This window comes from Macaca thibetana, chromosome 14 (assembly GCF_024542745.1).
Source record: "Macaca thibetana thibetana isolate TM-01 chromosome 14, ASM2454274v1, whole genome shotgun sequence".
In the NCBI taxonomy this organism is placed as follows: Eukaryota; Metazoa; Chordata; class Mammalia; order Primates; family Cercopithecidae; genus Macaca; species Macaca thibetana.
This window is the reverse complement of record NC_065591.1, coordinates 53118046-53133558: the sequence shown is the minus strand read 5'-3', so window position 1 is coordinate 53133558 and position 15513 is coordinate 53118046. Positions and strand designations below refer to the sequence as shown.

The following is a 15513-nucleotide window of genomic DNA, read 5'->3' as shown; positions in this document are numbered from 1 at the left end:
CCTGCCCAAACAACTGACAGTTCCTTGAATATACCTGTTCTGCCAGGTGCAAAGTCTGTTCTGCCAAGGGATATGCCTTTTGACAGCATAGTATTTGAAAGCAGAGAAAATGGATGGGGATGAACAAAATTTATATAGAAATGGCCTTTCCCTACTTTCCTTTGTAATATACACAGGAGATTAATAGTAAGGAAAATAAATATGTAAATGCAAACACAGTCATGACCCCAGACCTTAACAGGTATCTATAATGAACCTAAGGAGAGGATGATGTCATCCCTAACAAGTTAAACATCTTGTGTCTCACCTTAACAACCTGCTAGTAACAAAGCCACAGTACACTTCCACAATGAAAGAATGCTGGGCATCTGCCCATGGTGCAATGAAAGAACAGGTACAATTTGCAGCTAAGGACAGGAGCAGGACAATCGAAAACAGGAGCACGAAACCCCGAGAGCTGGCCCAGTTCTCTTTCTCCAGACTGACTCCTTGGGAGGTATAGGCTGGTTCTTCTTGGGAAAAATAGATTATGCAAGTACCATGTTAGCCCCCGGACCCCCTGCCCTACTCTGAACAGTGGCTGCAGCTCCAATCATTATGCCATGGCCATAGTCGGGCTGTTGGCTCCCAGGAGGCCAGGAGCCATGATGACTGCTCACCTCACCCAACAACCTCTATCTTGGAGGACATCTGTGACTGGCCTTGTCTAAAGAGACTGTTTTAATGTCTACTTAGGGGCCAGTTGAACATACACACAGATTCCTTGCTTTATGTTGCATGCTAAGGAAGGGAAACATCAGGGTATAGTTGTCTGGGATTCAGAGGTCCTTGCCTAGTTACTCAAGGCAGGACCATCACAAGTGAAAGGGACTCTTTCTCTTGGAAAGTAATTGACAGAATCGGCCCCTCTTGGGACTCTATGTGGAAAGTCCTTGTGTGACATCTGATCCTGGTGTTGCAGGCCATCCAGAGGCAGCTGGAGGAGGTGGAGGAGCTGCAGAGGGCTTCTGAGATCCAGGGTGTGAGGCTGGAGAAGGCGTTGCGAGGAGAAGCAGGTACGGCATCCCAGCAGATCCAGAGCAGTGGGCGTGGTCTGAGAATAGTACTAGTCTAACCATCTGAGGAAAACAGACCTTGTCACCTGCTGGGGAGCTGTTAGCATGGACATATGGTGCTAAATCCACAACTGCTGCACACTTTAAACATCAAACTATTGCTTCTCAGCCTTTTGGCCAAGATCAAATGTAAAAATCAAACTAGTGGCCCAATTTGAAATTCCCAGGAGCATTGGTCAGCCCGTGGACCTTGTAACTGTGCTTCTGTTCAGCCCTACCTCTCCACTGGCTAACACGAATGTTCTTTGTAATTCAGGGATTAAAATAAATTCAGGAGAAATATATGGGTATTGGAGCAGTGTTGGTAGTAATTCAAAGCCCAGAGTGAGTCAATGTCCTGGTTTTTCCTTTACTACCTGTATGACCTTGGGCCAGTCAACGTTATAAACCTTTATACTTTTTCATTTTCTCATCTAAAATGGGGACAATAGTGGTTTTCTCCTTTATAGAACTGATATAAGGATTAAAGAAGAAATTATATATGATGCTTAAGTTAACACATTGCCTGGCCCAAGGTAAAGCAATAAGTGGTAACTATTCCAGTAATAGCTTCAGATTCTTAGATTCAAACAGAACTCATCTGGTGAAGACCTACTATACATTAGACATTAAAACACTGGGTCTGTAACAATGAGTGTGAAGCAGTTCCTACCTTGAGAAGTTTATAGTCCATTGAGAGACACACATAGGTAAAGAGGTAAGCCACAATACAGTATGACGAATGCTATGATAGGAACAAGAATTAGGTGCAATGTGAACAGAAGCAAGAAGTGCCTAAGTGATCTTGGGGCAAGGGGAGCCAGCGGGCAAGGCTTCTGGGAAGGGGTGATCTATACGATGAGAACCTGAGAAGGAACAAGAGTTAACCAGTGAAGAGGAGATTGTTCTGGCAGAGGGAACAGTGCCTGCAAAGGTCAAATGTGAAAAGACATGAAATATCTTCACAAATGAGCCAGTGAATGGGTTTTCAGGTAAGGAATGGCTTAAATCTACATTTTCAGAAATCTTCCAGTAGGTGTGTGGCTCATGAATTGGGGGGCCCTAAGAGTTTGTTGGGGGTATTGTCTCTTTAATTTTATAATGTGATGTCTTCAGCCTTCAGCATTTGGGATATAAAAGGTGAAAAACCAAGCACTGAAATAATGTGCAATAATATAAATAACAGGTTACTTGTTACTTAACAAGTGAAACATTAGGATTTCAATTCTTTAAAAGTCCAGTTATGTCACAGCGATGACACTAGCAGGTGCAGACCCAGATTTCCTGAGGCCTGGAGTTCGTGCAAAGTCACGTGTGTAAAATTGTGAGGGCTGCTTCCAGAACCTTGCAAAGACCCATCCAAGTGAGGGATCCTGGGGTTTCGGTTTCATTAACTGCATGGTTAATTTAGGACTAGATTTCAGGGAAATGCTAGAGTCAGACTTTACCTCTTCTGTGCCTCAGTTTTCTTGTTGGTAAATTGGGAGTGATAATAATAGTTACTTGTATTTGTGGTGAGGATTAGCTAAAATAATTTATGTAATATTCATAGACCTGTGTCTGGCTTGGAGCAGATGATTAACCAATACCTGTTTGCTTTTTCACTAAAATGCGCTGGATTTCCTTGCAAAGATGACCCAAATTTGCTCATTAGAAGTAGGCTTATTACAGGCTGGGCACGGTAGATGCCTGTAATTCCAGCACTTTGGGAGGCCGAGACGGGCGGATCACGAGGTCAGGAGATCGAGACCATCCTGGCTAACATGGTGAAACCCCGTCTCTACTAAAAATACAAAAAATTAGCTGGGCATGGTGGCGGGCGCCTGTAGTCCCAGCTAACTCAGGAGGCTGAGGCAGGAGAATGGCGTGAACCCGGGAGGCAGAGCTTGCAGTGAGCTGAGATCGCACCAGTGCACTCCAGCCCAGGCAACAGAGCGAGACTCCGTCTCCGGGAAAAAAAAAAAAGTAGGCTTCTTACAAATATAAAGAGTTTCTTGCTGCCTGGACTGAGAGTCACTGTCCATCTCTACAGCTGCTGTGGGGCTTTCGGTAGAATGAACTGCCCTTGTTTGGTGGTTTGGTCATATTCCCAGTCCAGAAGGCTCTGGTTCTCGTCTTTGAGAATCTGCTGATCTCAGTAAGAGTGTTAGAAAGGAAAAGGAAAAACCAGAAAAGCCAGAGTATGCTTCAGTTTGCCGCCAGCAACATACGCCAAGAAGCGGCATGGTGGAAAGTGGGGAGCTGTGGGTGCCAACAAGTCCTGTGTTCAAATTCTGTTCCACTCCACTTAGGCTGAATAGTCCTGGGAAAATCACTTAACCTCTCTGGCCCTAGATTTCTTATCTGAAAAATGAAGATACTAATCTCCATATTACCAGGTCATTTTCAGAATTAGGGGTGTTGATAGGCAAAGTCTCTGCCAGAGTATTGACTACGTTGTAGGCATTCAGTAAACACTACTCACATCATTTTACAAAATATTACTAAGTATCCACACACATCTTCTTTTAAAGAATTGTCTAATTTTTACTGCTTGAAATTTAAATGAGAGAAACCAAAATTGTAAAGCATCTTCTGAAAATCTTCCTCATCCCCAAATATGAGAAAAAAAAAAAAAAAGAAAGAAAAGAAAAGAAAAGAAAAGAGAGAGCTATTTTGAGTTATAGCAAAAGAAATCTGGCCAGCTTGTGATGTTTCAGAGGTGTGCCAAGCCAGCCAGAAGATGGATTCCATTCATTCCCTTTATATCCTTGGTAATTTAATTCCCCTGTTAAGTTTATGGGCCTTTTCCCCTTGATTGTCCTTGTGTGGGTGATAGATGCAGATCAACAAGGGGTTGGAGACTAAAAGAGTCAAGTCACGGAGAGTGGCCTCAAAACCAATTCGAAGTTTTGCAAACCAGGCACCAAAATTAATATACTCTAACTTGTAATAACATTTGTGCAATAATAATATTCCTTGGTGGTTTAGTATTCTATTCAGTCCCTCTAAGAGATTGCCCTGTTGCTTAATGAATGACCAATGCTTATTAGGTTAAGTTGTATTTGAGCTGGCCTGTGCTGCTCCGGTTCAAGTGATTTAATGGGAATTATTTAATAGGTATTATTAGGATAATTAGAAAATGATCACAGTTAGGCAATAATATTGAGCTATAAAGGTTGTGAATAACCAAATTTAGAGACAGACCTGAAAACATGAGTAGTCTGCGACAGTTATGCAAGGCTCCTCTGATAATTATGTAGGCTGCCTGAAAGGGGCTTTTGTTCTGGGAGTTATTCATTAGGCGGGCATTGAATTAGAGGAACATGCGGGGGTGCGGGATGGAGGGCAATGATGGCTGATGAGCAAAATGAGGCTTTGATGAGCTCCTCATTGTCGTGACAACAATTCCTGCTTTCTTTTTTCCCAGCAGTCAGAAATAAGCTCTCCCGCCCCCGGGAAGGGTTTTTCCCCATTTTGTCAAGGAAAGGGAAACAAAAGAAAACAAAAATCTAACAATCCACCCCAGATGACAAATCGTTATGTTTTGCAGGACGTGGTGGAGTGAGAGTGTGTGTGTGTGTGTGTGTGTGTGTGTGTGTGTGTGTCTGTGAGATGTCTTTGACAGAGGGAAGAAAGTCCCCTCTTGGTCCTAGCTGGCCAGGTGAAGGACCAGGATATGCAGTAACCTGATTCCTGGGGGCCCTACCATCTTCTGGAAAGAGGCCAAGCCCAGCTCTGCAGCCACTTAGACTCTTGTTGGTTGAGGCACTGTTTGTTACCTGCTGGCTTGTTGCTTGTCAATATGATGATCAGTGTTACCTACTAGGGCCATGGAATACTACAATCTAGCAAGAGACCACCATTCAAATTTAAGTGGTCTGGATAACACAACCTGGGCTTTCCTTCAATACCTGGAATCTGATGAAAACTGAGTAACTTCGAAGGAGAAAGGATTTCTCCCCAGGGGAGGCGAATAAGAATAATTATTCCCTTATAACTTTACCAGCTTTGGGGAAGATTTACCAGCTAGTTGTCTGCATGGAACTTCTCGCCTTTTTTGGAGCCAGATGGTTTCTACTTCCTGGAGATTGAGGGGTTTACCAAGGAAAATTAGGATGTGCAAGGTGCCAGCAGGTGGCAGCAGGAGCACACATTTTGTGAGAAATGCCAGCAAAAGCCTCACCGGAACCAGGGAAGTAGTTGGGCTTAGACTCCATGGTTTTCGCTGCTGCTGAGGACCCGAGGAATAAAAGTTCCTGGAGAATGTACAGTGAGGTGTCCTGGACAGAGCACAGGCATTAGAGTCAGACCCTCCTGAGTCTGAATCCCAATGTAGTCCTTATACAATTATTTACTTTTCTGCCAGATTTTCTCATCTGTAAAATTGAATGAATAATACCAACCTCACAGGGGTGATATGAAGAAAAGATTAAGTGAAATAATGTTAGTAAAGCACCCAAAAAAGGACCTGAAATACAAATAGGTATTCAAAAATATTTCTTCTCTTTTCTTTTATATCCCTGTTATTATAAAACACAGCTGGATGGTCAATGACTTCTCAAATTGTATTTATTTGTTCATCCATCCACATTCATTTATAACTATACTCCCTAAAAGAGATTTAAGCTGGTTTCTATAAATATTTGTAATACATGAATTTTGCATGCCTGGTCCAAACAAGGATCTCCATGAGGACTCGTTGTTATCACTCCCACATCCCCGCCACCACCCCCCCCCCCCCCCCGCCAAAAAACAGCAATGCAATAAAAGCTGTTCAACAAAGATAGCAGACTATGGGTTTTGAGGCATGCCTCTCTGACACTCTGCCACAATTTGGGAATGAGTTTTAGGAAATAGATATTCTTTAGGTTTCCTTCCATAACTATTTGTTCTCAAAAGGTACTGGAAGGCAGTGGGTTAAAGGTTGTACCCTTTCATCCATCATTAGACATGGCTGGTTACTGTGTATTCATAAATCAGCAGAGCAGGGGAAGGGTTGAGATCTTCTGTGATTCTAAAGGAGTCTCTCTAAATACAGGTAGCCATGAACACAGAAACACAGATAATATTATTTTGTCACATAATATAGTGGGATATTGTCAGAAAAGGACACCTACCTTATAGATAATGGCTAGGAGTAATAAGACTTCAAAGTGGATGATTAAGCATGCAAGGAATTTGGGTTGTTTGCCACAATGTTATAGGTGCAGAAAGTAAACAACAAAATTCAGTACATCAGAGCAAGAGAGTTTATTATTCACAGCATAGCAAACAGCAGGAGCATCAGCACGGAAGCCCAAGTTGCCCTGTCCCCAGGTCCCATGGTGTGACATGATGAGCCCAGATAGCAAGCCCAGATGGCACCTGTGCATGCAGTGAGTTGTCCCATAGCTAGGGAGCCCCAGCAAAAGGACTCAGCAGCTTTTATAGCAAGCAGTAAATGAGCCATTTCCCCTTTCCCAGGAAGCAAGTAGTTGTGCAGTAGTCACACGGTAGTATCCTGACCCACTTCTCGGAATTCTCTACCTGATTAGTTAGAGGAATGGCTCAGGTTCAGAGGATGGTAGGGCCTTGCAGTTTGGCTCACTCAGCAAAGATGTACAGGAACACTCCTAGTCTATGGAAGACTGGCTCACTCAACAAATACCGACAGTCCACTTGCTATGTATTCGCCTCTGTTTCCAGCTTCACTGGCCACTCACTAGGAAGTCCATGGCCTCATTGCAAGCCAAATATTGAACAAACTAATAAGAGACTAAAGCTGACCCTCTTAAGTTGTTTTTTAAAAACAAGACAGAAGACAGAAATAAAGAAGAAATGGAAAGGGCAGATGCAACCACAGATACAGCAAAGATTCAAAAAGATAAAAGAATATAATGAACACTTAATCCCATTAATTTTTAAATCTGGCAATCTAAGGGTGATTTTACAACTACCATATTGAAAAATTAAAGAGGAAAATCTTATGGTCTTTTCAATAGAAGAAGGAAAATCATTTGACACAATTTAACATCCATTTGCTAAAAACTTTTAGCAAAAACAAAAAAAAAAAACACGATGGAGCAGAATAGAACTTTCTTAATTGAAACATATCATCCAAAACCATGCAGCAAACATCACTGTTAAATAGAAGCATTTCTTCAAAAATCGGTAATAAAATAATGTTGCCTACTCTTAAGTCTTCTATTTAACATCGTGCAGGAGATCCCAACCAGTGTGGTAAGACAAGGCAGAGAAAGGCAAAAGGTTTGGAAAGACAGAAAAAAAATTTTTGTTATTTCTGGATGCTATGATCGTCTATTTGAAAAAACCCCCAAAATGTACAAGTAAACTATTAAACATAATAAGGACCTAAATAACAGTGACTGGATATAAGCTCAAACTAGAAAAATTAATTGCATTTTAATATCTCAGCATGAAACACCTAGAAAATGAAGTAACAAAGATATCACTTATGTTAGCATCAAAAATATAAGGTACCTAGTCTAGCAAAAAACATGTACTATCTTATGGAGCCAATTTTAATACTTTGCGGAAAGTCACCAGAGGACCCAAACATAATCTCATATATATGAAAAGTTGATATAAGCCAGCAATAGCACTAGAGATCACAGGAAGTAAGTGATTCTGAGACAATTGGTTTCCATAGAGGAAAAAACGAAATTGAGTCTTGTTTTGTACCATACAAACAAATCAATTCCATAAAGATTAAGGACTTTAATGTGAAAATTGAAACTTGAGATGTTAAGAAGAATTTTTTTTACCTCAAGTGTTAGTCAATAGATACTATAAAGGAAATGAAAAGCCACTCATTTGGAAAATATACAGTCACACTCTGTTATCCACAGAGGATTTGTTCCAGAATCCCTGAAGTTACCAAAATTTGAGGATGCTCAAGTCCCTGATTAAAATGGCGTAGTCACTGCATATAACCTGTGCATGTCCTGTCGCATACTTGAAATCTTCTCTAGATTACTTATAATACTGAATACAATGTAAATGTTGTGTAAATAGTTTTTATACCATATTGTTTAGGGAATAATGACAAGAAAAAAAAGGTCTGTGTATGTTCAGTACAGACACAACCATCCTTTTTTTTCTCCAGAATATTTTCAATCCACAATTGGTTAAATCTGAGGATGTAGAAGGCTCAGATATAGACGATCAACTGTGTTTGCAAAAAAATATAACCAAAAAAGAGTCAGCATTCTAGAATATTTCCACTCTTATGAATCAGTAAGAAATAGGCAAACAACCATATAAATATAGACAAATGGCATAAATATAGTCTTCACAGAAGAATGCTAAATGTCTAACAAACCTAGGAAAAAGACAGGAAAATACAAATAATTCAGACTATAGTAAGAAATTATTGAAAACTATTAAATTATTAGAACTTTAAAAATCTGATAATACTAAGTACTTGGCAAGGGTAAGGGATAAGGGGTGTTCTTATTCAATGTTAGTGGGAGCATAAATTGTCAAAACACTTTGGAAAACAATTTGGCTTTAGGCTGTAAAGTTGAATAAAGGGGTGTTCTTATTCAATGTTAGTGGGAGCATAAATTGTCACAACACTTTGGAAAACAATTTGGCTTTAGGCTGTAAAGTTGAATATGTGCATACCCTACAATTTAAGAATTTCATTCCTGATATATATTCCAGAGAAACTCTTACCCTCATGGCCAAAAAGACACATAGAAGAATGCTCATAATAGCAGAACTCGTAAGAACAACTCAGATATCCATTAACAGGAAAATGAATAATTTGTGGTATAGTCATACAACTGAATATTATATATACAGCAGTGAAAATGAATCAGTCACATGGATGCATTTTTACAACATAATTTTGAATTTAAAACAAGCAAGTTGTGGAAGAATACATACAGTGTAATACAATTTCAATAAAGCCCAAAGTCAAGAAAAATTAATTATTTTGTTTCTAAAAAATATACAGTTTAAAACAAAACAAAAAAAGTAATTTAAAAGGGGAAGATTAGAATTTTTATTTTTCAGCTGCATGCTCTGACTCCCAGAACAGAATTGTGAGCTAGCTACTAGCATCCTGGGCTTGTCAAGACTGAATGAGGCCAGATCCACAGCACAGCTTTCTGGATGATCATCATTCTATGTAAGGAGCCTGTGGGAGGCAGACATACCCAAAGCGCCAGGTATGAAGGCTGGTAGAGACTTGAATGAAACAGGTCTGTGCATGAGCTCCAGAGTGGAGTGCTGACCAGAGACCAGAGAACCAAAGGCAGGGACCAAAACCCAGCCAGTCCAGGGGAGAGGCCCTGCACACTGCTATTGAGAGTTCCTGCCCCACTTTCTCTAAAGCCCCTTGAAGGCCCCTAGATCATCAGTGAGGATGAAGAGTACATCAACAAAATTGCAGCGAACACTGAATTAGGACTTCTCACAGATTCTAAGGAGGTGCAAAATCACATCAAAAGAGATAGATAGTTATGAACCACACGGCAAAACAAGACCCAACTTGGAAAAAAAAAAACACACACCAATACATAATCGGAGAAGCCTTCAGCATTACCTACAAAAAAAAAAGGTTAAAAACAAAAAACAAAAAAAAAGACATGAGTCTAAAGAACAAATAGATCATTTTTTTCTCTCTACTACTATCCATTCCAAAAAATGTTATTGGCCTGGCGCAGTGGCTCATGCCTCTAATCCCAGCACTTTGGGAGGCCAAAACAGGTGGATCGCCTGAGGTCAGGAGTTCAAGACCAGCCTGGCCAACGTGACGAAACCCTATCTCTACTAAAAATATAAAAATTAGCTGAGCTTGGTGGTGCATGCCTGTAGTCCCAGCTACTCAGGAGGCTGAAGAAAAGAATTACTTGAACCTGGGAGGTGGATGCTGTGGTGAGCCAAAATTGCACCACTGCACTCTAGCCTGGGCATCAGAGCAAGACTCTGTCTTAAAAAAAAAAAAAAAAAAAAGAAACGAAAAAAGTTGTTGACCTTTACATGCCAGTCACCCTAGGGTAGGTAGGGACTAAGATTTACCAGTCTTGGTGGTTGGGAGTGACATAGTGTGCTTTGCAATTTTGAGAGCACTGTTGGGCAAAAGTGAGCCAATATAAATGACTCTATTAATAAAAAGTCATTTTGTGTTGGGTTTTGATCATTTCACCTCAGCAAGTGGGATATTTACATTTCTCACAGGAAAAATCATGTGATGAGGACACAGGAACAATTGGAGAGCCAGTTGACAGTGGACCCAGGCAGAGGGTGAGAGGAAGAAAGGGCTGGAGAACTGGGCCATTCTATTCACAGCCAGTGGCTGCTTGCCTTTTGGCTGCACCATTGCAGCTGCATCCTGGTTCCTAACTGGTCATGAGAGTCCCCTGAAAGGGTTTTCCATGCACCAGCAGCTATGGGACCAGATGGAGATGTGGATAAGCAAACCATCGCATAGGTACCAGGTGTTCGTGTCTTCCCAAGAAGTGCAGATGATCCAGACAGCCACATGACCTTTTCATGTACATGAAGCCAAAAAAAAAAAGTATTATTTATGAGTTTCTGTTAACTTCACGTTAAGTTACAAAATAAAGTTTAGCCATGTATAATCAAGGCAGGGGTTATACTCTAGCTGAATTCTAAAGGTGAACAGAAAATAATCCATGCTGAACTATAGAACTAGATGTTGGAAGAAATGGCAAGGTTGGAGTAACAACGGTACAGTTTACTGAGTGTTTACTATGTGCCGAGCACAATGCTAAGCATTTGATAGGCATCAGCTCATTTAATCCAATTTATAAGGTAGTACTATCATCACCATCCCCATTTTCCACAGGAGGAAACTCAGGCAGAGAGATGTGAGGTTATGTGCCCAAAGTCACATGTTTGTAAGTGGCAGAGCAAAGTCTGATTGACTTCAAAGCCCATGCTTCTTTCACTTTGCTCTATTGCATTTATAGCGAGGGGCAATGCTGCCTTCATCAGGACCCACAGGAAGGAATCTGATGGGGAGGGGGCAGGGAGCTGATGGAAATCATAGAGGAACCTCTTGGTGCATGGTTGGAGTGGAGAGCAAGGCAAGGCTGAACTGGGCACAGTCACCCTGAACCCAACACTTTGGGAAGGCAGATTCCTGGAAGCTTGCACTTGATTCCACATCCAAAGATCCCCCAAAGTGTGTTTGACTACTGAAGAAAGGAAGACACTGAAAAATAGGCTGGGCACCGTGGTTCACACCTGTAATCCCAGCACTTTAGGAGGTCGAGGCGAGTGGATCACCTGAGGTCAGGAGTTCGAGACCAGCCTGGCCAATATGGTGAAACCCTATCTCTACTAAAAATACAAAAATTAGCCAGGCATGGTGGCAGGTACTTGTAATTTCAGCTACTCAGGAGGCTGAGGCGGGAGAATTGCTTGAACCCAGGAGGCAGATGTTGCAGTTAGCCGAGATCATGCCATTGCACACAAGCCTGGGCAACAAGAGCTTCATTCCATTTAAAAAAAAAAAAAAAAAAAAAAAGAACTGTAGCCAACAAAATTACAAGTTATTCCACTGAAAAAATAATTAAATTGAGTGATTCTGTTCAACCTGTGTTTGTCAAGTACAGTGTCAAGGGGAATCACTGTGGCAGCACAGAGACTCTCTAACAGGCCAGATTTTAGGACACAAAAGATTGAGAAAAGGATACGTAATCCTGGATAAAAGTCTAGCTAGAACCTGTGGGTATAATGCAGCAAAGAGGCTGAATCTGAAAAACAACAACAAAAAAATGCTCTAAAGACAGCAAAATAGTGTCTTGAAAGCTGCTGCTTTTGGATTGAGAACAAGGAAGGATAGGCCCAGTGTGTGTGGCAGATGGTATAATGTTAGATGATGAGGAAAGGCAGAATTCTCAGCTCTCAGCTTTTCTGTTTTCTCTATCAAGGGAAAACGATCTTCAATCTAGAAACATTAAATATCTAGAAGGGACTGAATATAGATAGGTGGAAAAAATGAGAGAGTTGTAAGCCCAGGTGAAAGATGGAACATAGAATAGTGTCTTGCATGTAGCGTTACTCAATCAGAAGTTGCTGAGTTAAGCCACTGTTTTAGAAATATCTTGCACATTGACCGGGCGCGATTGCTCACACCTGTAATCCCAGCACTGTGGGAGGCTGAGGTGGGTGGATCACTTGAGCCCAGGAGCTCAAGACCGGCCTGGGCAACGTGGCGAAACCCCATCTCTACTAAAAACACAAAAATTAGTCCGGCATGGTGGCACGTGCCTGTAATCCCAGCTACTCAGGAGGCTGAGACAGGAGACTCTCTTAAACCTGGGAGACAGGGGTTGCAGCGAGCAGAGATCACACCACTGCACTCCAGCCCGGGTGACAGGGTGAGATTCGTTCTCAAAAACAAAACAAAACAAAACAAAAGGAATAGCTTGTACGTATGACCTCAGTCTTTGAAAACTCATGGAGAATTTTGGAACCAAAAGACTAAAGGTTTTGGAGCATATTTTCCACTTTTCATATGGCAAAGAAACATGAATTATGACCCTTGTCAAAATTCTAGAAACAATTATTATTATTATTATTTTGAGATGGAGTTTTGCTCCTGTTGCCCAGGCTGGAGTGCAATGATGCAATCTCAGCTCACTGCAACCTCCACCTCCCAATTTCAAGCGATTCTCCTGTCTCAGCCGCTGAGTAGCTGGGATTACAGGTGCCTACCACCATGCCAAGCTAATTTTTGGTATTTTCAGTAGAGACGCAGTTTCACCATGTTGGCCAAGCTGGTCTTGAACTCCTGACCCCAGATGATCCCCTTGCCTCGGCCTCCCAAAGTGCTGGGATTATAGGCGTGAGCTACCACGCCCAGCCTAGAAACAATTATTAAAGAAATTGTGGGCCAGGCACGATGTCTGATCACAAGGCAGGAGATTGAGACCATCCTGGCTAACATGGTGAAACCCCGTCTCTACTAAAAAAAAAAAAAATACAAAAAAATTAGCTGGGCGTGGTGGTGGGCACCTGTAGTCCCAGCTACTTGGGAGGCTGAGGCAGGAGAATGGCGTGAACCTGGGAGGCGGAGCTTGCAGTGAGCCAAGATTGCACCACTGTACTCCAGCCTGGGCAACAGAGCTAGACTCCATCTCAAAAAAAAAAAAAGAAAGAAAAGAAAAGAAATTGTGAGTATTTAGAAAGAATTTTGAGATTACTAGGAACCACTAGTGTTTATTGAGAAGCTGTGAAAAACAAATGTCATTTCTTTTTCTGGGTGGAGATGCAAGGTTTGTAGTGCCAATGAACGTGACAGACATTGTGGAACTTCAGTTCAGGAAATTATTTTGACCTTGGTCATCTCTCTAAGAGCCTCATAGACAAGATATAGCAATGTGGGCTGGATGATACCAGTTTGGTGCATATAGAGTCAGCTTCATCCAAAGGCTGAGAAAGGTCCCTAATGATGGGCCAGATGGCTGTCTTCCATGTCCAGTTCCATCTGACATTTTGCTTTCTAATATCACATAAATGTACAGGATGCCCATTTATCAATTCTGCAGAAATCTCAGAGTTAGGAGAAATGTATCAGCTGGATAAAATATTCAAAAGATATCTCCATAATGGGCCAAATAAATAAGGTGATATTTAACAAGATGCATATAAAGTCTTGAATTGGGTTATGAAAAAGATCAGTTGCACAAGTAGGAGATGAAGGTATCAGACTTAACTACCACCATTGTGGAAAAGCCAGAGTTCATTTACTGGTAAATAAGAGCCCCAGTGAAAATGCTGCTAAAAAGACTTCTCAATCTCTGGGCATAGGATGAAGGTGTGAGAGGGTCTCTCTATTTTGGGTTGTTTATATATTGTTTAATTCTAGACTGTCTTTAAGATATATCTTGGAAAATTAGAGTGTAAGCAGAATGGGCATCCTTCCTATGACAAAATGACAGACGATCTGGAGGCACTGTGAAAAGAGCAAACTTCAGTCAATTGAGACGTGTCCTCAAATATCTAAAGGTCTGTCATGTAAAATATACAGTGACTGTTTTCCATCCTCCTCCAGGGAGAAAAACTGGAATCAATGGCTAGCTGTCAACCCATTGAAGGCCAATAGAAAGTTTTCAGGACTTAAAAGTACACAGCCCTGCAGTAGACTTCCTGAACAGAAGGGAGCTCCCTCATCCCATGGATAATTATAGAGCAGTCACCTGTCAGGGAGGAATGGAGGGAATTCCTGCATTGGCTCATGGCTGGACCAGATGACCCCGGAGGGTTCTTCTACCATGTATATTGTATGATTTCAGTAGTGACAGTTCCCATTTATTGAGCTTATACTATGTGCCAGGACTGGGATAAGGGCTTTGTGTGCATAATCCCACTGCAGCTGCATGGCAGATAAAAAGACTGAGGCTTAGGAAGTCTATGATAATCACTCAAGCCCACAAAATGGGAAGTAGAGGAGTGGCATTTTGATCCCAAGTCTGAGTTCAAAGTGTGCATTCTTAACTTCTATATTCTATGTGATCTCTGGCATACATACTTCATTCTTTCATCCAACAACAAATGTCCGTGAATGCCTTGTTCTTTCCCTCCTCTCCCTGGCAAACTCACTCATCCATTTAGACTGAGTGCACCTGCTGTCCCCTCTCTGAGGCTTTCCCTTGCTTTCTCCACACACAATTAATTGCCTGCCTCCTGTGTTCTCACAAGAGGCATGTTGTATTCTATTTGGCTATGTTGGTTTTCCCCAATGGACCATGAGCTACCAGTTACCTAAAGAGCTAGAAGCAGTGTTTACCCCTGTCTGGCACCACATACAATGCTTAGAAGATGTTGGCCCTCAATGTTTATACATTCGCTTGCTCAAACATTCATTCACTCAAGAAACCTAAGAAAGAATCACATCTTATTTCCCTCCCTCCTCCCTCTCTCACTTTAGTCCGTCACACACGACACTTCGCACATCATTCTCCTACTCCACCTCCTTTAATGTCCCTTTGTGTTCTACAGCATGAAGTGCAAATGCCTTAGCACTATTCTCTGTGATGAAATCATCAAAAAAAATGCCAGGCCTCCTTGCCCACCCCTCCGTGCCCCTCAGCCCCCCCAATCTCTGTCTCCACCATCTTCTTCCCCATTCCCTCCTTTTTCCTCAAGTTGTTCCCTCTTCTTGAAAAATGCCCTCTTCCACCCTCATTATTTCCTCTCAAAAGTGTTCCTGTTCTTCCACCCCAGTCCCTTAGAAAGTCCAGCCTCACACCCTGATCAGGAAAATCCTCCCTCCCCCGTGTGCCCACAGTACTTTTTGTTGCTTTATTGTGATTGTTTTCTAATATTCTATTTTATTCTAGCTCTTTGAGTCCATCTGATCCAAAGAGCATCTAGTGATATCCTTTTTGGTAGGCACAATGCCTTACTATCTGCAAATTTCTCATGCAATGTAACATTATATATCACTATATCTCCA

At 41.6% G+C, this 15513-nt stretch overlaps 1 protein-coding gene across 1 annotated transcript in view; it reads left to right on the top strand.

The window, feature by feature from the left end:
• MICAL2 (microtubule associated monooxygenase, calponin and LIM domain containing 2) overlaps nucleotides 1-15513 on the top strand; it is a 251221-nt gene that overhangs the window by 221002 nt on the left and 14706 nt on the right. Inside the window, exon 34 of the mRNA XM_050757393.1 lies at nucleotides 962-1055. Coding sequence (XP_050613350.1) covers nucleotides 962-1055 — 94 coding nt within the window. The remainder of the gene's footprint in view (nucleotides 1-961; nucleotides 1056-15513) is intronic.